At 40.5% G+C, this 22,156-nt stretch overlaps 1 protein-coding gene across 2 annotated transcripts in view; it reads left to right on the forward strand.

Annotated features, from left to right (window-relative positions):
- RIOX2 (ribosomal oxygenase 2) overlaps nt 1–22,156 on the forward strand; it is a 27,559-nt gene continuing 5,403 nt past the window's right edge. For both annotated transcript variants that reach the window (XM_004452822.4, XM_023587200.2), the window contains exons 1-5: nt 1–94; nt 5,971–6,440; nt 11,988–12,107; nt 13,161–13,289; nt 18,609–18,712. In XM_004452822.4, the coding sequence (XP_004452879.1) occupies nt 6,009–6,440; nt 11,988–12,107; nt 13,161–13,289; nt 18,609–18,712 (785 nt within the window). In that variant the 5' untranslated portion in view covers nt 1–94; nt 5,971–6,008. The remainder of the gene's footprint in view (nt 95–5,970; nt 6,441–11,987; nt 12,108–13,160; nt 13,290–18,608; nt 18,713–22,156) is intronic.

A 22,156-nucleotide genomic window follows, 5' to 3' on the forward strand; every position in this document is an offset into this window, starting at 1 on the left:
GGCCGCCCGCCGCCCTGGTGCGTGCTCACGCCGCCCCGCCCCCAGCCGTCGCCGCCGCCGGCCGGTTCGCAACGCGCGCAACAGGCCTTTCCTGGTAAGTGGGGGTGAGCGTGGCTGGCTGCCAGATGCCGCTGCAGGCCCGGGTCTTGCGGACCGGGCGGGGACACTTGAGCCGCTCCCGCTCCACGCGGGCTAGAATGGGGTGGAGCGGCCCTGGAGTCTGGGCGGGGCCTGGGCCGAGAGCCTCGGTACTGGCCAGGTCGGCGGGCACGGGGGGCTGCAGGACCGGGGTTGCCCTGCGAGTCCTGCTTCACTTCCCCGGTAACGGGGTCCATGTGGACACGCCGGGTCCGGCGCCGCCGTATTCTAGGGGAAGGGTCGCTAGTGGCCTGGGCATTGAGGGTAGCTCACGTGCCGGGCCTGCGGTCTCACGTGCGGGGACTGAGCGCCGAGAAAACTTGGAGGCTAGCCTGGGAGGGTGTGGCCCCGCTTGGCCCCTGCGCGGCGTAGCTGGCGGTGGGCGTGCGGGCGCCACGCGGGCTGCGCCTGCGGGCTGCGCCTGCGGGTAGGTCAGGTGGGGCCCGGGAGGAGCGCTTTACACCGGAACCCTGAGGTTCTAAGCAAGGGGCGCGGGGAAGCTGCGCCTTTGTATCCCACCCTGACTTTAAAATTACAGCCTGCTCTTCTGATTCTTTAAATATTTATAGAACAGCTGCACAGCATTTGGGTTCCCAGCCGGTGAACCTGTTAAAAACCAGGTTGTTGACTGTGTTTTGAATAGGCCTGGGAGTCTGAGAAAGGGATTTGTCATTATTCAGCTGTAAATCTGGCGCAAGGTATTTTATTTCACTGGGCTCATTTCTAGGAGGAACACATCCTACCCAGCTTCTTCCACCACCATTTGGATGGTTTTTGCCTTCTGGGCCTCATCCTATGTAACCTCATGATCACCAAAATACATTAAGTACAGTTCCTTTTCTCTAGAATAAAATTTAAAAGATAACTGCTAAGCACAACCTTAGGTCAACAGTTTTCCCTCTCTGAAATGATAAAAATGTTTTAGGTCAGCTTGGGATCCCTTGTTGCAGGCAATATGTAATTTCTGTCAGTTTTGTGTTTGTTTTTTCAGTTGAACTGAAGTTTGACTATTCTCTAGATCAGTGACTTAAAACGCATCTAAAACTATATTAATGCAGAGTTCTAGGCCCTAGTCAATACTGATCCAGAAAAGTTGTTATGGGTACCAGAAGTTTACACTTCTGTGGACTAGACTACGAAAAACACTGGTCAGAGGAATAATGTGAAAATATATCTCCATCCCCTTGTTGGTAGTAACGATTTATGTCTAAGTTGCCTTTTAGCTCAGATGCTACTTTTGGATATCCAAATGAGGGCTCCCATTGGAAGACTAATCCGCGCTGAACTAAATAATTTCTTTTCCATCTTAACTTTGTTAAGACCTTTGAGATTTTTCTCTAAAATTATAGACCTAGGATGAAAAAGAGAAAAAAAAAAATTCAGCAGATGTATTCTGAAGATCTCATGTGTCATGCCCTGCTGTGCTCCAGGGATGTAAAGATGAGCTGTCCCTTCCCTCATGAAGCTGTTTTATGACTTCTTGTCATTGAATATTATTGTAGAAAAGGAAGCTTGGACGCCTTAAAAATATAAATGCTCAATATTTACTGGTTGTATTACAGCATAATTTGATTTTCTTGCAGTTTTATTACTTCAACATTGTTTATATTAGATTTTTTTTTATCTTGCAGGAAGTAAGTTCTGAATGTGGCTTCTTTTGATTTAATATTTTTACATTTTAATAGTTATAATCAACTCAGATTAGAAAGTGAATTTAAGACACTTGGTTTTTTTCCTGTAGCTTCATAAAAATATTTACTCTAACATCTATTTGGGTGGTCTGTGAGATTTATAGCTAGGCCTGTTTTGGCTGTACTGTTCTAGACAAAGTATTTTCTTGTTTAATTACTGTATTTATTGGATTCTAAGGTGGATTTTTTTTTACCTCTTCTGAAATTGTGAAGCTTCTTTAAATTTCTATATGTATAATGTGGTAGAGTATGTCATTTTTTTTCCCCACCTCCGCCGTCACCCCCAAAAGCTGTTAAAAAGAATGGTTGCCTTAGTCTGGGGCATCTGAGAATCAGAGAAAAAGTATGTTTGCCAAATAACTTCTAAACCGGTTTCTATTTACTGAACCTCAAATCATTTCAATAAGAATATAGAGAAACAATAAATTTTTGACAGTATAAGTGTAAAATGTATATTCCAACAAAAGCATTTGCTATGCAGTATTGGGGTTTATTTTGCTAGCAATTGTAGATAGGGAAACTTCTTAAAGTTACTATACTTTTGGCTTGAATACTCGGTGGTGCTTTGTTTAGCCACACTTTTTGGTAAATGTATTTAAAACAAGCCTTTCACTTACATCTTCCTGCTGTTCACATCCCTTAAATAACTATTAAACTGAGATAGTAACTATTAAAGAGAGATAAGAGATGTGTGGCTGCATATAGAATATTTTTTTCTTCATAGGGCACTTTTAGTGACTAAAACTTCTTATGTCAATCTAAAATTTAGTTAGTTTTAAAAATTAAAAACAGTATGTCAGGGGTCTTCAAGACTATTTGTAGATTCAGTGATTTCTTAGGGCTCATAGGACTCAGCATATATTCATACTGATGGCTATGATTTATTACAGCAAAAGAATACCGAGCACAATCAGCAAAGGGAACAGATGCATGGGGCAAAGCTGAGGGAGTAGGCCTCCAAGGGTCTCACACAGTCACACTTAAATCTCGCACCAATTAGTTGTGATATGTGTAAAATGTTGCCACCCATAGAAGCTCCTTGAAGACTTGGAGACTCAGAACTCAGAATTTTTATTGGGAGCTGATCACATAGACAGCATCTGCCTGGTACTAGGCTGGCTTGTACCATAAATCCAGGCTCCCTGAAGGAAAGCAAGTATTTGGTATCAACTATGCTGTTATTACAAACACTTCCAGCACAGTGAGCCACTCTTACCAGCTAGTGATGGTGGGAACCCTCCTGAAATCTAAGTTCCCAGATGCCAGCCAGTGGCCGCTTTGTAGGTAGGCCTTTCAAAGGATAGTCCTCAGGCCTGCTATGAGAACTCTTTTCTGCCCAAGCAGTGTTTCTTATTTTATCTGTTTCATGCCTAATCATATTTCTACATCACCTCAGATTTTTAAGTACTAGCAAAGCTTTGTCTAACTGAAGAAGTCTTGACTCTAGTTGAGAATTCAGGTTGGTCTATTTAAATTAAAAGGAATAGGAAATATTTTCAGGAAATGTGTATCTCTTACAATTCCATATGCTAAAACATGGAAGTTTATTTTTTCTAAACTTAAGCTCTTACCCCTCCAATGTAGGCTTTTGGTATCAGTTTGTATTAGTTTTCCACCATGGTCCTGTGTTTCTCTCCCAAAAGCACTTGGTACTTTTAAAAGAATTGAGCTTTTCCTGGGTATGAAATTTACAAGTTAAAATTAGGCCATTGGAGAATTTTATCCTTTGACATTTCCACTTACTGATTTGTTCGTTTTACACTTGACTTGCATTCTAAATGTTTGTTTATAAATAAATTAGTTGTAATGTGTTGCACATTGTTCCATGGAAACAGAGGTGCTTACAGTTCCTGGACCAGATCTGTTCATTCTTATGTGTCCACAGTGTTGCTGAAATACCGATTAGTTATAATGACCAAACAAAACGCAAAAAAACAGAAAACAGTATTCTTGCATTTCAGATAGCCAAACAAAATAAACTATAACATTTATAAATAAGTTACTGGTTTTGGTTCTTAATCTCTTTTGGCCCAGGGACTCCTTTAAGGATCTGGTGAAAGTGATAGACACCTTCCCAGAGAAGGGAAAAAAAAAAAAGTTACTTTAAAATAGAATTTTGCAGTTTCAGGAGATTCATATAATTTCAGTTATAATCCTTGAACCCCCATATGAAGTACACCTGCCCAATGAGGGTAAAGATAACCTGTAGTTTTGAGGTAGTTCCGAGATTTGGCTACACTTGGGAGTAGAGTTTCTTGCTATGCAAAAATGTGGTCCATGGACCAGAAACATTGTCATCACCTAGGAGCTTGTTAGAAATGCAGATTCTCAGGCCCTACCTCAGCCTGAGTTCACAGTGTAGCAGGATGCACAAGTGATGTGTGTAAACATTAAAGTTGAAAAGACACTGTGTTGAACATTAATAATGTTGGTATTTTGTTAATGTCTTATTTCAAAAGTTGTAACTTTTAAACAATTGGTATGTAATTACCTTTAACCTTACCCTTTCAATCCCTAATTCGTTTGTGTGTGTGTTTTAAATGGGGAGAGGAAATTTTTTTATAATTCTTGATAAAGTAGCAATTTTCAGAAGTAAGCTGATATTTGGAAGCAAGGAAGTTCAGTGGTCAGGGAAGAGTCCAGGTGACACCCAACAGCTTAGGGTAGGTTGATTGTCCTCCAGAAAGATTGGTAAAACTGGGAAGGTAAAGATTGGGAGGCCCCTGACAGTGGGCGGCTGTTTGTAGTTCCCAAGTCAAGTGTTTTAGCTCAAGAGTACATCTAATTAGATTGGGACCTGGTGCTGATTACAAACCAAATTCAAGCCTTTTGACTTTGCCATATCAATGGCCAGGGATTAAACCTGTGACCAGGAACTGCTGAGAAAAGTTGGTTTAATTTGGGACAGTTACACCACCTAATAAACAAATAATGGGTATACAAATTAGTGTTTTAAGTACAAGAAAAACACGCTCTCCTTTAAGTGAATATGTAATCTGAGTGGTGTTTGAGGCTCAATCATATCTTGGAAGAAATAGCCTTGGCTTCAGTCTCTTATCATATTCTGGAGGAAATGGGATTGACTTGTGAAGAGTGTTCTTTTTTTTTTTTTTTATAGTCCCATTTATTAATTTTATTTTTTTATTTTTTAAATTTTTTTATTTTTATTTATTTTTTTATTTTTTTAATTGACTTTGTAGTAATATTACATTAAAAATATATATATGAGGTCCAATTCAACCCCACCCCCCCACCCCACCTCTCCCCCCTCCCAGCAACACTCGTTCCCATCATCATGACACATCCATTGCGTTTGGTAAGTACATCTCTGGGCACCTCTGTACCTCATGGTCAACGGTCCACATCATGGCCCACACTCTCCTCCATTCCATCCAGTGGACCTTGTGAGGATTTACAATGTCCGGTGATTGCCCCTGAAGCACCATCCAGGGCATCTCCATGTCCCAGAGACGCCCCCACCTCTCATCTCTTCCTGCCTCTCCCCATACCCATCAGCCACCATGTCCACTTTTCCCAATCCAATGCCACCTCTTCTATGTGGATATTGGATTGGTTGTGTCCATTGCACCTCTATGTCAAGAGGAGGCTCAGATTCCACATGGATGCTGGATGCAATCCTCCCATTTTCAGTTGTAATCACTCTAGGCTCCATGGTGTGGTGGTTGTCCTTCTTCAACTCCATCTTAGCTGAGTGTGGTAAGTCCAATAAATCAGATTGTAGGTGCTGGAGTCTGTTGAGGCTCAGGATCTGGCTATCACATTGTCAGTCCAGAGATTCAAATCCCCTAAATATATCTTAAACCCCAACACTAACTGCAACTCCAGCACATTAGCATGAAAGTCTTATGAAGAGAGATCCCATCTGAGTCCAGATTCATCACATATAAACACCATTTCCAAAGAGGGGCCATCTGACCTGGTAGTTAACCCCATCGGCCATGACCATAACTCCCATGGGTCTCTTTAGCCCTCAAAGGAACCAATATCTGGGGGTTGTATCTGCTTTATCTGTTCATTTTGAATGCATTATGGTCATGTAAACTGTGTGCATAAATACATTAAAGGCGCTATTGTGACACTCCTGGTAAACCCAACCATGTGTGTTTTTGTTCTTTGGTAGTTTGTATTTCCTGACTGCTTTGTCTTGAAGACAGAACGATGCCGAAGAAAGTAAAGCCTACCGAGAATGGGAAGGAAGAGGGTCCTGTTCCCTGTAAGCAGGTGAAAGTGGAAGCTGCTGGCATGCCTTCCACTTTAAATTTTGATAGCCCCAGTGCTCTTTTTGAAAGTTTAATCTCGCCCATCAAGACAGACACTTTTTTCAAGGAATTCTGGGAGCAGAAGCCCCTTCTCATTCAGAGAGATGACCCTGCACTGGGCATATATTACAGGTCCCTGTTCAGGTTAGCAGATCTGAAGAGCCTGTGCAGCTGGGGTCTGTACTATGGAAGAGACATCAATGTCTGCCGGTGTGTCAATGGGAAAAAGAAAGTTTTGAATAAAGATGGCAAAGTTCACTTTCTTCAGCTGAGAAAAGATTTTGATCAGAAAAAGACCACAATTCAGTTTCACCAACCTCAGAGATTTAAGGTAACAAGTTATCTTGTTCTTCATGTATATTAAACTTGTTAATAATATTAGGCCACAGATCAGCTCAGGGATGAATGTGTGCTCTGATTATGCTTAGCTTCCTGCTAGTTTGAGAAAAGGTAGCCCGTTTGCCTTAAATGCCGTCTAGTTTAGGAGATTCCATGTTAACTTTAAACTGTTAGAATCACCAACAAGTCAGGGTGGACCTGGTTGGATATCATCACTTAACCAAGCCACAAAATTTAAATTTTGTTGCAAGTTTATAAAGTTTATTAAAGTATTTATTAAAGTAGAATGTGCTTAGGATTTTTGTGTGATTTATGTTTTTGTATATAGTAATCACTTCTGTTTGGTCCCTTCACTATAATTTAAGGCATGATAACATCAAGGTGGTCATTTTCTTGCTGAAGTTGTCCTCCCCTGCTGCCTATATCTACTTAATTAGAAGCTTCAGACCCATGACGAGATCACATACCAGACATATGTTCAAGAAAGACTTAAGTGATAGTAGCATGGGTGGCACTGAGATTTGAGGTTCTGGAACTGGTCCTGGGGAGGCTATCATAGGTAGAGGGTAGCTTTGAATTAAGAGTCAGGAGGACAGCCTAATTTCTTATTTTGTATTAGTGATTGACATTTGGAAAATAGCTTGTCATCTTTCTGCATTTATAAAATGGAGACTTAGGATGAGCTAACTTGGTTTTTCAGAGGTTTGAGATCTTTACATGGCAGATGACCGAGAAAGTTAAGGGCCTGTTCTGAATTTTTGATGGTTTTATCCACATTTATAAACCCCCCTCAGTGACCCATGACTGAATAAAAATGGCAACTTGGTAGGAGAAGGAGAGGATTTCACGAGGTTCCATACTGAGGGGGGTAGAATTTGTCTGTGTTGATGGCATCTGGGGCTTTGACATCAGTTATAGCTAATGTTTCCTGAGTTTGAACTCAAGAGTTGGGATGTTAGATACCATTCTTTTAGGCCTCTTGAGCACCCTATTTTCATGTAAAGGATCCTGAGCCTATTGGTACTCTAGATGAGTAGGTTTTTCAAGAAAAGTCCTGATTCTTGATATTCTATCTCAGGCAATTTTATGAATATGAAATATCCTGAGATGCCAGTCTTTTAAGCCCTAGAACCCAAAAGGAATTTATATATCATTTGCCCGACCAGTTCATTATTTGATTTCAGAAAATAGGGACACCATGAGTAAAATGCTTCCTTCTGAGGTAGTCCTTGACTGTACTTGGCTAGAAGCAGCACTTTTTTTTTTGAGGTACTGGGGTTGGGGATTGAATCCCAGACCTCAATTGTGGGAAGCTGGCTCTCAATCACTGAGCCACATTTGCTCCCCTGAATTGGCTTTTTTGCTTGTTTTGCTTTTTGTTTGATTTTTTGCTTTTAGGAGGCACCAGAGACTGAAACTGGGACCTCCCTTGTGGGAAGCAGGTGCTCAACCACTTGAGCCACATCTGCTCCTTGAAAGCACCACTTTTAAAAGGTTTTAGAAACCTGACAACTATGAACATAATTGACTTCAGTGAAGTTGAGTACATGCAATTTAGTCACAGACCAGCAGAAAGTTACCATTTGGCATATGGGTGTCATTCTTTGTGGGTGTCATTTCTGTACTTTAGAATCATCTCCCCAGGCTTTTCTCTCTCCTCTGCTCTTAACCCCTGCATATGCCTCCTGCAGGATTCCAGGTGGCCAAGAATGTACTTTCTGTGCCCTGTTGACTCATGGTTTATTAAAGCAGGAAGAATGAACTTCCTCAGCACAAACTCAGCCCACAGGCTAGAATAGAATGTGCCTTGTTTTTTCTTCATTCCACTCTCAGTACTTGAGAGACCCATAAGCTAAGGAGCTCACCCTGTAGCACTAGAAACTAGGTTCTAAAGATTATATTATGATTTTTAGTGTTGTGTCTAGAAGGCAGTTCATCACTGGTCTGGTTCAGAGACTGTTAGAGGAGACAGCCCTTTGTTTTTTGGATCTCAGAATATGCAAAGCTTATTATTCTAGCTAGTTTGGAAATAAGTAAGGAGGTAATCAGAGAGCCATAAGAAGTCATTTCCCACCCACTTTGGTTAATCCATACATGAAAGGTTCAGATTGAGGGAAATTATTATAGTATTTACATTTTATATAGCGTGCTAGAGTTCACCAAATGTTTTCACACACGTTAACTCTGAACCTTCCTACAGCCATTTGGATTATGGCAGCTATTGTGGTCTCCATTTTACACATGAGAAAGTGAAAGTTTACAGTGTGACATTCCATAGCTACTAAGCTGGTTAGGGCTTTTGACTCCAAATTTAAGACATTTTTCTATTATACTTTTAAAGATGGTAGTTGAAGTGTGGTAGAGGTATTTTTTTTTTTTTGTTTTTTTCCATTCTTTTGTGCTTGTTTCTGCCTTTATTTTAATTTTTAAATTGTTTTTGGCTTTTTACAAGTGGGGATTTATTAATTTACAAGCTTACAGTTCTGAGCCTTTGAAAATGTCCAAATTAGGGCTTCATCAGGTGATGCTTTTCTCCCCAGAGGCCAGCTGCTAGTGATCCTGGAGTCCTCTTTCACATGGCAGTCACAGGGTGGCATCTGCTGATCTCTCCCTTCTCTTCTAGGTTTCATTGCCCTCAGCTTCTGGCTTGTTCTGCCTCTCAGCTCCTGTGGCTTTCTCTCTCTTTCTGCATTATTCTCTCTCTCGGAGTCTTTGATTTCAGCTTCTTGTTCTCATGGCTTTTTTTCTGTTTTTGCCTTTCTTTAGGCATACACATAGACTTATATTAGCCATGGATTTCAGTTTTTGATTCCGTAGGTTAGGTTAAGGGAGAGAGTTAGGTTAAGGGAGAGGTTAGGTTAAGGGAGATTCTGTAGGTTAGGTTAAGGTTAGGTTAACCAGAAGAGAGCTACCATTTGCCCTTTTTCATTGTTCCAGGCTTCTTTGTTGTCTCTAGATTTAAATGGGAGTCATGAGGTAAAGGGAAGATAGATTTCGGAAGCCATATTTGTACCTAAGTGAATGTTGGTGAACTAACGCTTGTATATTGATTTGCAGTTTAAACACTATCTGAGGTAAATTTCATATTGCTCCCCATAGTTTGGGGTGGGAGGGGTAACATCTTCATTTTACAGTAAATAAAGAAGCTGAATTCATCTAGCTTGTAACTATAGCTTGGACTAAGGTGCTTTGACTCCAACTCTCTTTCTAGTATGCCACACTTGGCAGACTCAGAAGCTAAAGTTCTAGGAGAAGTGGGAAAATTAATAGGGTTATTTGTAAACTTTAAGGAGAAGAGTGCCAGGTACTCATCAATTACAGACCAGGTGTTTGTTTTGGGAATTATAAACTCACCCATATGGTCCTGAAAAGGCTGTCAGACCCTCAGAGAGAAAGAGAAATCCCGGTTTTCTAGTGCTTCCAGTTGCCATATAAATATAATGTATAGAGCCAGGTCTTGCTGCCCCCCTGTTATAAACTGGGATTCTTGGGAGCTCTCTTAATCCTTTGGAGCTATTCAGATGCCATTAAAATACTCTACCTATATTAAATAGAAACCCAGAAGTCTTTATAAAGATATCTTCCAAGGCTTTCTTCCTATGGACTCAAGTCTTGATATCTACTTGATATTTTTAATATTATAGATAATTTTTCAGTCCAGTGATGAGGATGAATTAGTACCTTATTCCAAAGCTGTGGTCATTGGTTTATTCAAGAAAAAAATTTTTTCTTTTATTAGTTTTATTCAGCAAGTATATTTTAAAGATTTATTTCTCTCCCCTTCCCCTCCCCCACCCCAGTTGTTTGTTCTCTGTCTATTTGCTGCGTGTTCTTTGTCCGCTTCTGTTGTTGTCAGCCGCACGGAAATCTGTTTCTTTGTGTTGCGTCGTCTTGTTGTGTCAGCTCTCCGTGTGTGCGGTGCCATTCCTGGGCAGGCTGAACTTTTGCGCTGGGCGGCTCTCCTTACGGGGCGCATTCCTTGTGCATGGGGCTCCCCTATGCAGGGACACCCCTGCATGGCACGGCACTCCTTGCGTGCATCAGCACTGCGCATGGGCCAGCTCCACACGGGTCAAGGAGGCCCGGGGTTTGAACTGCGGACCTCCCATGTGATAGACAGACGCCCTAACCACTGGGCCAAGTCCGCTTCCCTTAAATATATTTTAATCTCCTATGTGCCAGACACTGTACGTTCAAATGCTTGAAACTTTGGATTTTGTGTAGGTGACTTGTCTTTTCCTTAAAATAATTCCTTAGAGAGGCATACTCTACATACTCCTTACATAAAGTAGTTTTATATAGTATAGAGCAGAGTAAGGGTGTGGACTCTGAAGCCAGACTGTCTGGATTTCATTTCCACCTCCATCAGTTAGTACCTGTGTGACTTTGTGCCTCAGTTTTCTCATCTATAGACTGGAGGTAATGATAGTATCTATCTTATGAGACCAGGGTTGTTGTGAGGATTGTATTATGAATATGCATAAAGCACTTCAAAACTGTGCCTGGCACAGAGGGAGTGTTAATATATGTATGGCCTAAATGTTGCCTCTCTTCACATCTGCCTTGGGAATAACAGATTGCTTTCTCTCTCACAGAAATATATTGCTCATATCCAGGCCCCTCAGTGTGATTCACACTGAAGAATTAATTTGTGGCTAGAGGGAGGGTATGCTACTTAGCCCTCTTCCTCCTTCTATACTCTATTAGGTTATAAGAGAGCCTATACTCTCTTCCTAGGTAATCATTTTTTTCCCCACTGCCTGAAATACCAGTTTTGTGTAGGCAATTCCTAAATTTAAATCTCTACCCCTTACCTCTTGTCAGAACTCAGACTTAGATATCTGCTGGCTGCTTACTTAAAACATCTCCACTTGGGCCTCTAAACAGTTCAACTTACATTTCTAATGTAGAACTCTTTTTTTTTTTTTCCTCTCCCTGAAAACTTGTTCTTTAGCAATGTTTTCCTTTTCAGTAAGTCAAACCAGGAGCTAACTAATTCCCCAAACCCCAGGTATTATTTTTATTCCTTCCATTCCCGTATTCCTTTATTATTTAGTCCATCATAAGGTCCTATTCATGCTACTCCTAGAGTATGTCTTCACTTTTCTACTTTTCCCTACACCAGTCCCACCACTTGCATTTCTCGCCTGCCTGGACTACTGCCTCAACTTCCTGACTCATCACTCTTGTTTTCATTCTTGCTTTTTCTATAATCCAGTCTCTACACAATAGAGTGGGCTTATAAAAATGTAAAATTGAATCATAATATTGTCCTGCTTAAACTCTTCCAGTGACTTAATATTACCCGTGTTCCAAACTCTCATTTGTCTGCATGTATTTTTTCTATTGTGTTTCTGCACAAAAAGGTAAGGCTTCCTCACTGCTTTATTCCTGGTATCTGGAACGTAATATTAATAGCTGTGCAATGAAGACTTGCTGAGTGAATAAGAATACTTTCTCACTCTTATTTCTAATTTTTTTTTCATTTCTTCTCCCTCCTGCCCCTTCCCTCCCAACCATCCCTACCTTTTTTTTTAAGGATGAACTTTGGAAGATCCAGGAGAAATTGGAATGTTACTTTGGCTCTTTGGTTGGCTCAAATGTGTACATCACTCCCCCAGGAGCCCAGGGTCTACCCCCGCATTATGATGATGTTGAGGTAAGAGAGGAATTAAATTGCTCACTGTGGGGAAGAATGGGTTAGTGTCTTTGTCAGGGTTCTGTTCACATTATTTTTTGAAGCTCTTAGAAAGAAAGTCTGTGTCCACTTTTTCCATGGGATCTCTTGAGATCTTGACCTCACCTAAATATTGAGCCAAAATAAATCCCACCACTGGTTATCTGCTGCTTTTCAAAGAGAGAGATTGTTTTCAACCTTAATTATATAAAGAGCCACATATGCATAGGAACAGGTATTTAGTAAATTTTTCTACACAAAAGTGTGGTTGGCTTTTTTTTAATATAGGTTTTCTTTTATAATATAAGTTCTTTGATAAAGGTGAGGTGACAAAGAGTCTTTACATCTGCTTTCATTTTGTCCTATTTTTTTGTAACTGCCAAAATCTTTTTCTTTTTTTTTTTTTTGCATTTGTGAAAACCTTGAGACAGCTTGAATGAGGGTCATGTTTTCGCTTAAGTACTGGCACCTTGACAAGTGTTGATTGCACTTTCATGCGGCTTCCAAAAAAAGTTAACTCTTCGGCTTAGGTATTTTCTAGTTTTATTACTGTACTAATGCAAACTGTGAACACAAAGTTATTAGTTACAAAGCCGCCTTTTTCCCCTTTGGGAACAATTTAACATCAATACATTTTCTAAAATTTGTTTTTGAATTTTTTAAATAGAGCATTAAAATATCTGTGGTATTTGGAATATCTGAAGCTCTGCTTTTCCATCAGGGATTCTAGACTTCCAGCTGACTGAAAAGAGATTTAAAGGAATGAGATGGGATATAAAGGTCTTAGAGACTCTAAGAAAGTGAAAAGAATGAATATCTGCTCAATGTCATAGTTCATGATTACCTGTTTTCAGAAAGGAAAACCAATTTATTTAAGTGTGGAGGGCAATGCATTTCCGATCTTTCATTTTTGTTTTTTTAATCAGAAACTTGTAATTTGTCTGAGTACTTCAAGGGCTAAAATTCTAGAAGAACTTTGTCATGTGAGTTGTCAGGAAGCTCTCTGATGCTGTTGGGTCCTGCGGTTCTTTGTAGGTTTTCATCCTGCAGCTAGAGGGAGAGAAACATTGGCGCCTCTACCACCCCACCGTACCCCTGGCACGGGAGTACAGCGTGGAGGCTGAGGACAGGATTGGGCATCCCACACACGAGTTCACATTGAAGGTATGGGTGCTTTTCCCTTCTCTTCAAGTTCAAGGTTGAGGTTTAATGTTCACATAAGAGTCCCCGTGGGAGTGTATCTGGAGTGTCAGTGCAGGGTGGCTCTTACTCCACTTACCGAGCACATGCACCTTCAAAAGGAGAAATGGTGACTTGGTGGTGTGTACTTGTACAAGTGAGCTGAGTAAGCATTACGTTTATTTTCCAAATACACTTTCTCCAAGGATGGCCCAAGTTCAATAGGAATGAATTAGACATTCAGTAAATTACCAACTTCCTAGAGTAAAAATAGAAGGTTGGACCTTACACAGCCAAGCTACATCCAAGATGTCTTAGCAGTCAGTAGTAGACTTTGGGTTGCTTTGGCAAAGCCCAGCCAGGGACATCATTTTTTTGTTGTTGTTAAAATGCCAGTTATGAACCATGGTTTTCTTCCTTGCAAACTGTTTCTGCACTCCCTCCTTCCCTCCATTATAGTCACCAAAAGAAAAGCTAATTATGAAAACTTTTCTTGAAGAGTCCTCCAGGAAGTCAGATGACTTGATCATGCATTGTGTCTACTGTTTAGAAAATGTGTCTTTGAGCAGTTAGCCTGGATGAGTTCATAGCCAATACAATCCCTAGCAGGAGAGGTTGTTGAGAAGAAACCTTGGAGGGGTAGGACTACCTCCATAATCACATTTTGTAGCTTTTTTATTTTTAAAGGATTAGTTTAATTTCCTTTAATGGCACTAAGACAATTAATATAAATCATCCCAAATATACTCTCCATCTAATATAATTGCATTTAATTAGTGTTTTTATAGTTCTTGTGTCTTGAGTCCAAGTCATGATTAGTGTCTAATTCTTACTCAATGCCTTGTGTCCTTTTCTGGGTTTTAAATTTCTTCTTTCCTGCTAGTAACTGGGGTAAACAATCTCCCTTTTTAGGATAGGTGCCTATATTTTAGAGATTAAACACAACAATGAACATAATATTCTTCTTGGTTTATTAGGCTCTTGGTCAGGGGTCAGCAAACCATGGCCATGGGCCAAATCCAATCTGCTGCCTGTTTCTGTAAATAAAGTTTATTGAAAGCTAGCCATGCCCGTTCCTTTATGTATTAGCTGGGGCTGCTTTTCTACAATGGCACAGTTGAGTAGTTGTGACAGAGACCGTATGGGTCACTTTCATTTGGCTTCCAGGATGCTACCCTCTCTTGGTTCTTTCCAACTCATTGACTGTTCCCATTTCCTTTGCTGTTTTGTTCTCATTCTTCTCATTTCCATAAGTTAGGGTGCCAAGGGCTCATTTTTTGGATCTCTTTCTTAGCTGACACTTACTTTACCATGGTTTTAAATCCTCTCCAATATGAGGTATTTTAAATGTGTGATATCTCTCGCCGACGTCTCTATGCTGAACTCTAGACTCATATCCTGCTACCTACTAACATCTCCACTGGAAGTTTAAAAGGCATGACAAACTTATTATGCCCCAAACCAAACTCCATCCTTCTTCTCCCAGTAGATCTTCTTCATTCTTTCTATCTGTTGGGACAAAAACCTTGGACATAGATACATATTAAAGCCTTCCATCCGGTATCCCTTTGCAGACTTCTCTTACATATAACCATAATGTGAGGAGTTCTTAGCATGTGAACTTCTTTCCATTAAACCCAGAAAAAAGCTCAAGTCCTTAAAATGGTCCAGAGGCTCCATCATTTCTCATGACCTTTACCTTTACTCCCTCCCTTCCAGCCATACTGGCCTACGTAATGCTCTTCAAACATACCAAGCACATTCCAGCTTTAGGACCTATGTATTTGCTGTTCCCTCTACCTGGAATCCTTTTTCCCCAAGTGATCATAGGGCTTTTCCTCTCATTTCCTAAAGTCTGTCCTGAAATGTGTCACCTTATCAGAGTGAAGTTTCCCTGACCATCCTGGATAGAATAGCACATACCTTAACCACCAGTTCCATCAATATTCCCTGTCCTCCCTCCTCTGCTATATTTGTTTTCATTGCTTTTACCACCACATCACATGATTTATTTGCTGCTTTATTCTACCCTCCCCCACTAGAATGTCTTGATTGTATCCATGTCTCTGCTCCCCTTCTCAGAATGTCTGAAGTACTAAGTATTGTCAGTTTAGTGCCATTCAGAGCAAATGAACAACCGAAAGTTATTGATATACATGTATATCAATATACATGCTTTAAGAAAGATTTTAACTTTAAAAGTTTCTTAAAGCTGATATTTATTTTTTCCTTCTTAAACTTTTTATTTTGACTTCATTTCAAACTTATACAGGACAGGTAAAAAAAAGTAAGGCAGAGAACTCCAACATCCCCTCACTTCCAGAAGCCCAGATCCACCAGTTTTAAAATTTGCCATATTTGCCCTATCATTCTGTCTAACACTCAATCCATCTGTCTGTCTCTGAGAGTAAGTTTTATACATTTTGCACCTTGAGTACTCAATACTGCCATGTACATTTCCTAAAAACAAGGGTTTTCACATATGTAACCACCTCAAGTAGAGTTATCAAGTTCAAAGACTTTAACATTGATATAAAGCTTTCAGTCTGTACTCTTAATTTTCATATTTCCCAGAAACATCCTTTTGGGCCTTTTCTCCTATATTATTAGATCTAATTCAGGATTATGTATTGCATTTAATTGTCTTTGTCTCTTTAGTTCCTTTTTTTAAAAATTATGGAAACATACATACAACATAAATTTTCCCATCTCAACCACTCCTAAGTATACCAGTCAGTGGAATTAATCACATTCATTGTGTTGTGCTACTCTCACCACCATCCATTACCAGAACTTTCCCATCACCACAAACAGAAACCCTCTATTCATGATGCATTAACTAACTCCTTATTGGGTCACCCTTCCCTAATTCCCTTGTACTTTCTGTCTCTATGTGTTTATATAGTCTAGCTATTTCCTGTAAGTGGAATCATAGATATCGCCCCTTTATATATGATTTATTTCACCAGTGATGTCTTCAGGGTTCATCCATGAAGTGGTATGTATCAGGGCTTCATTCCATTTTAAGGTTAATATTCCATTGTGTGTATATACCATATATTTTTTATTCCCTACCCCCACCCCTTGTGGCTTGCTTGCTGTCTGCTCTCTCTCTTCATTTGCTGTGCATTCTTTGGTGTGTCTGTCTTTTTTTTTTAATTTTTAAAATTTATCCCCCGCCCCGCCCTTGCAGCTTGCTTGTTATCTGCTCTCTGTCCATTTGCTGCACGCTTTTCTGTGTTTTTTCACTTGTATCCCTTTTTGTGGCGTCGCCTTGCTGAGTCGGCTCTCTGCGGCGCTTGTGGGCCGGCAGCACTCCACAGCGCTTACAAGCCAGCGGCTATCCGCAGTGTGTGGGCGAGCCTGCCTTTACAAGGATGTCCCAGGACACACGCAGGGCCTCCCATATGGTAAATGGGAGGCCAACTGATCGAGCCACAGCTGCTTCCCTATACAGTATTTTTTTATCCATTAATCTGCTGATGTACATTTGGGTTGCTTCTACCTTTTGACTGTATAAATAATACTACTGTGAACGTTGGTGTACAAATATCTGCTTAATTCCCTGCTTTCAATTCTTTGGGGTATATACCTAGAATTGGGATTGCCAGATCCTTTCGTAGTTCTATGTTTAACTTTTTGAGGAAGCACCAATCTGATTCTCACAGATGGCACCATTTACATTCCCATTAGTAGTGTATGAGGGTTTCTACTTCTCTGCATCCTTGCCAACATTTATTATATTCCATTTTTTAGAAAATAGCCATTCTATTGGGTATGAGCTGGTATCTTGTGGTTTTGATTTGCATTTCCCTAATGGCTAGTGATGTTAAGCATCTATTCATATGCTTTTTGGCCATTTGTGTTTCTTCTTTGGAGAAATGTCCTTTGTCCAGTTTTTAATTGGGTTGTTGCTTTTTTGTTTTTGAGATGTAAGAATTCTTTATGTATTCCAGATGTTAAAACCATATCAGCCACATGACTTCCAAATATTTTCTCCCATTCTATAGGTTGTCTTTTCATTTTCTTGATAATGCCCTTAGATACACAAAAGTTTTTAGTTTGACACAGTCCAGTTTTTTCTTTTGTTGCTCATGCTTTCAATATAAAGCCTTAAGAATCCATTGCCTAATACGAGGTCCTACAGATATTTCTCTGTGTTTTCCTCTAGGAATTTTATAATTTTAAGCTTTTATATTTAGGTCATTGGTCCATTTTGAATTCATTTTTATATATGGTATGAGATAGGGATCTACTTTCATTCTTTTGAATGTGGAGAGCCACTTTTCCCAGCATCATTTGTGGAAGAGACTTCAAAGCTAATATTTCTTGTGCTCTTACTCTAGGCTCATGCTCTTTACGACTGTGATAGACTGTTTCTGAAGTTGCAGAATGGTACTAAGTAGCTCTCAAGATTGCCACCTATCCCCTTAGGCAACTACTGTATAAGAACACCTTTGGTTGGGGTTGGGGCAAGTAGCTCAGGACAGGTGATTTGGGGAAAATCACCTGTTCACTCCACCAGCTTGGGGAGATAAAGTGGACAGGGTACATGAAGCTCAATTGCCCAATAATGTGCCTGATCTTTATTTGTGTCTCCTTTTTATGTTCAAGTGAAGGGATATATAGTTTTCAACCATTGGTCAAAACATTTCTTGAGCATCTGTTGTGTGTTAGTTGCTTTGCTAGAATAGGCTTTGGGGAATTTTTGATGGATAAGATATAGTCCCTGCTTGGAGGAGTTCAGAAACTATTAAGGGGTAGGAGGACTGGCAGGTAAAATAATTATTATACAACCACTTACCCTCAATGCCTTGAACTTTGGGTATAGTTTCTCCTTTAGTCCTCAAAATAATCCTATAAGGGCTGGAGCTGTTATCTCCATTCATTACCAGCCAGTAAAATTGCAGTGTCTGTTTGACTTTAAACCTCCTGCTAACCACTGCATAGTTCAATGAGGAGAGAGGGAGAGTACAACTTCCCAGGCAAATTTTCCCTTTCCTTGATTCATGAATTAAAGAGGGCAATTTTCATGTGTATCTGGTCTCAGCTAGTGATTCGAGTCCAAGCACTGAGGTCCTCTGATGGATTGTGTTTTACACTGACAGGCTCGTGGACACAGCCAAGCTGGACTAGCTGGAGACCCATGAGCCCAGCACACAGACCATCCCTAGGGTCACTAATTAGTGGCTTCTGGAATGGAAAATTGAAACTCAAAGCCTATTTTTGTCTTCTTAAAACAAAGAGGAATGAGAAGATACACTCCTTAATAACTCCCCTGCCCTCTTCTTTTTCTTCCTTTAGCCAGGTGATTTGCTGTACTTTCCCAGAGGGACCATTCATCAGGCGGATACACCTCCCGGGCTGGCTCATTCTACCCACGTGACCATCAGCACCTACCAGAACAAGTAAACACTCTGCCTCCTGGCCTAGCATCCCAGGACAGCTCCTAGCTGTCTCATTCAGAAGGGACATGAGGGGATTGGCCACTACCTGTCCTACTTCTTCAAACCCCAGACCTTCCGTCTTCTTGCCTCACTTCCATATTCCCTTAGTGTCCCATCTGTGTAATTGACCCATCTGGGCTAGCTCCTTGGGAATGTTGTGAATGTGACTATATAAAACACCAGGAGTTGCCCCAAAAAGGATCCCACAGTTTGAAAAGGAAGGACCATAGCTGTGGGTATATCTGTGTGTTAGTGATGCCTCACTGGGTTTAGTCTCTTGTAAGGTTTCTACTTTTTATAGCCTGTGAAATTAAGGTAGGAAGGGCATTGTGGAACAGTGGGAGCTAAAGGTGAATATGCTGAAAACAGATCCAACTAAAACCATGATCCACTTCAGCAGTGTGCCTCATCACATGAAAGGAATGGGAGGCAGTGCCATGTGAGTTAGTTCCTAATAGCAGCAATCTTGTTAGTCCAAATCACGTTTTTAAAGCATTAGTCATTAATTTATTCTGCAAGCAGGTACTAAACCCTGTGCTATCAGCAGAGAATGCAAGCCTTGTATCGAAGGGACTTTTGAAAGAAGTTAAACCTTGGAAGTAGTAGTGGGAAGGGAGACAGACATGTAGTTACTAAGCAGTATGATAAATTCTATCATAGGTTTGTAAAGGAGACATTTGGAACATAGAGGAAAGCACTTAAATGGACATAAAGGAAGATTTTGGAAATGGCATCAAAGATAAAGTCTTAAAGGGAGGGGTAAGTCAGGGTGGGTCAGAAGGTCAGAGTGGGAAAGGATGTTCCAAGCCCAGGGGACGGTATGGGTTTCTACTTTTGAAATCATAACTTGCAAAACAGGTTAGTAAGCATATCTTTCCTTTCTCATCTGACTTCTCAAGGTTAGAAAAACAACCCTTACTTAACAGGCTTACTGGAAGAGTTAGGCTGAAGATAGTGCTGTCTGCTTACAAGAAGTCTAAACCATGCAGTAGACTTCCAGTATGAAAAATGCCCTTGACACTGTGCTTGTTAGGTTCCTTTCTTGGTGAAGCATAGAAAGGAATAAAAAGGCTAGCTCAAGAATAGCAGGGGACAGGGAGCCAAGAGTGCCTACAACTGCAAACAGGAAAATTGCATCCATCATCCAAGGGGAATCGAAGCACCCTCTTGATACGAGGTGGAGTGGACATAACCATCCCAGGGTCCACAGAATGGAGGAATAGAGTATAGATTAGAGTGGACTTACTGATACTCTATTCTGGAACTAATGTGATTAGTAATGGAAGTAAATGTAGCACTGAGATGGAGAAAGTGGCCATGGTAGCTGCTGAGGGTGGGAATGGGAAGAAGAGATGTGATGTGGGGGCATTTTCAGGACTTGGAGTTGTCCTGGGTGGTACTGCAGGGACAGTTACTGGACATTGTATGTCCTCCCATGGCCCACTCGGTGGACTGGGGAGAGTGTAAACTGTATTGTGGACCATTGACCATGTGGTGCAGCAGTGCTCAGAGATGGATTCACCAAGTGCAATGCATGTCCCATGATGATGGAGGAGGTTGTTATGGGAGGAGTGGGGTGAGGGGGGTGGGGGGGTATATGGGGACCTCATATTTTTTTAATGTAACATTAAAAATAAATTAATTTTAAAAATTAAAAAAGAATAGCAGGGGCAGTTGAGGGAGTGAGTCATGGGAACTGTGGAAGGGGATGGATTACAGAGAGGCTGAAATCAGAATTCATTCTGGATTCAAGGCAGCTCTGGACTTCAGCAGCCACATTGTTTGGCCCTGTGAATGTCCATGTGTCTTCTGATGTTCCAGCATTAACACTACTCCCTCTTTCCTTAATTCTCTAGGTTTAGTCTTTTCATTTCTCTTAACCTCCACTGACTGGTTTTCTACTATGTCCCTACTTTTTCTTCATCAGTTTCCATTTACTCACAACACTGAGCCATCATAAGCCATCAGCTGTTGCTTCTCTCACCTCCTTCTCATTGAACCTATTAGCTTTTGTCTCTACTCTTCACTGCCTGTTTGACTTTCTGTTTTCCAGTCCTAAGACTGAAAATCTTATTGGTTGCCCTTTCAGTCAGGCTCCCTTTCTGTCCAGTGATTGACAAAGGGCTCCTTTGTCAGATTGATCTGTCAGACTAGGCTTACGTTATGCCTTTGTCCGTGATGCTGGAGCTAGAAGGAGGAAAATTTAACTCGAGGACCATTGTTCCTTGCTAATACTATGCTTCGAGTCTGGTGTTCCTTGAGATACCATTACCTATTGAAGTGAGGCCTGTTCCTAATGGCTCTTGTGTGTGGCATTATTGGAACGGTTGGGGCCTTCTGTGTGAGATAGCAGGTTGATTTGGCTGGACATGAACCCTTCAAGAAGGATTTGTCCTAAATTTTGTAAGGTCCACAATCTATTCTGACTCTTAGAAGAACACTGAGTATATAACTTCCCCCCAACACCCTGAAAAGAAGCTTATTTTGTGCTGATGAAACCTGCAAGTGACCTCCACATTGAAGTTCAGTAAAGATGTGAGTTTAGGTGTAATGTTAATTTGCAAAGTCACAAGGCCACAAGGTAGTAGTCTCCTTGGGTAAAGTGTTTCCAACGTGGCCTTTGTCCTCCTTAGCTCCTTTTCTGGGACAGAAGCATTTCTCACTTATTGAGTGAGAAACAAAAGTCATACTGTGAATTTCCATTTTGCACATGGTTAGCATTTTGAAATCCACGAGTGACACTGAGGAAAATTTTAAGCAGCTAAAAAATGTTTAAAGAGAGCAACTCCAGAGTGTGTTTCTTAACTTTGGTACACATTGAGGAATAAGCGAATTCTAAATGCCCCACAAAAAGCAAAGATAATTGAACATGGACTCTCATCCCTATATGTTATTTTTGGCCACTGGCTACTACCTTCTACTCCAGTAAAATCATTACTAGAGTTTAACAAGTAGCAAAAATCAATGTTTTGAAATTTTTCATGTGGTGGATATTTTACTGACAAGCTGTGTCCCTTTTTTATAAGGATAAAGTGCAATAAAGGAAAAGATAATGTTTATAATTGCACAGACCCGGATTTTGCTGTTACCACAGATGTATTTCTTTTGGATTATTACACATAGATTTCTTCCAGAGTTTGTAATGATTTGTTAAGTTTCCTGAGAAGCTCTATTCGTAGATACTTGTATTATAGTTTTAAACAATAAAAACATTCGTCTCGTGGACTTCCTGTTTTATGACAGAATATGATTATGTCGTCTTTTTTGAGAAAAACATGAGTGAAACCTAGTTTCCCACCTTTAACTTTGTAAGTGACTGGTAATGGGAAGGGAAGGAAGCAGAGTGGTTGTTGAAGGTGTTAAGTTTTTATGCTAAGTAAAGTCAAATTGAACTAAAAAAAATGC

This window comes from Dasypus novemcinctus, chromosome 4 (genome assembly GCF_030445035.2).
Source record: "Dasypus novemcinctus isolate mDasNov1 chromosome 4, mDasNov1.1.hap2, whole genome shotgun sequence".
Classification (NCBI taxonomy): domain Eukaryota; kingdom Metazoa; phylum Chordata; class Mammalia; order Cingulata; family Dasypodidae; genus Dasypus; species Dasypus novemcinctus.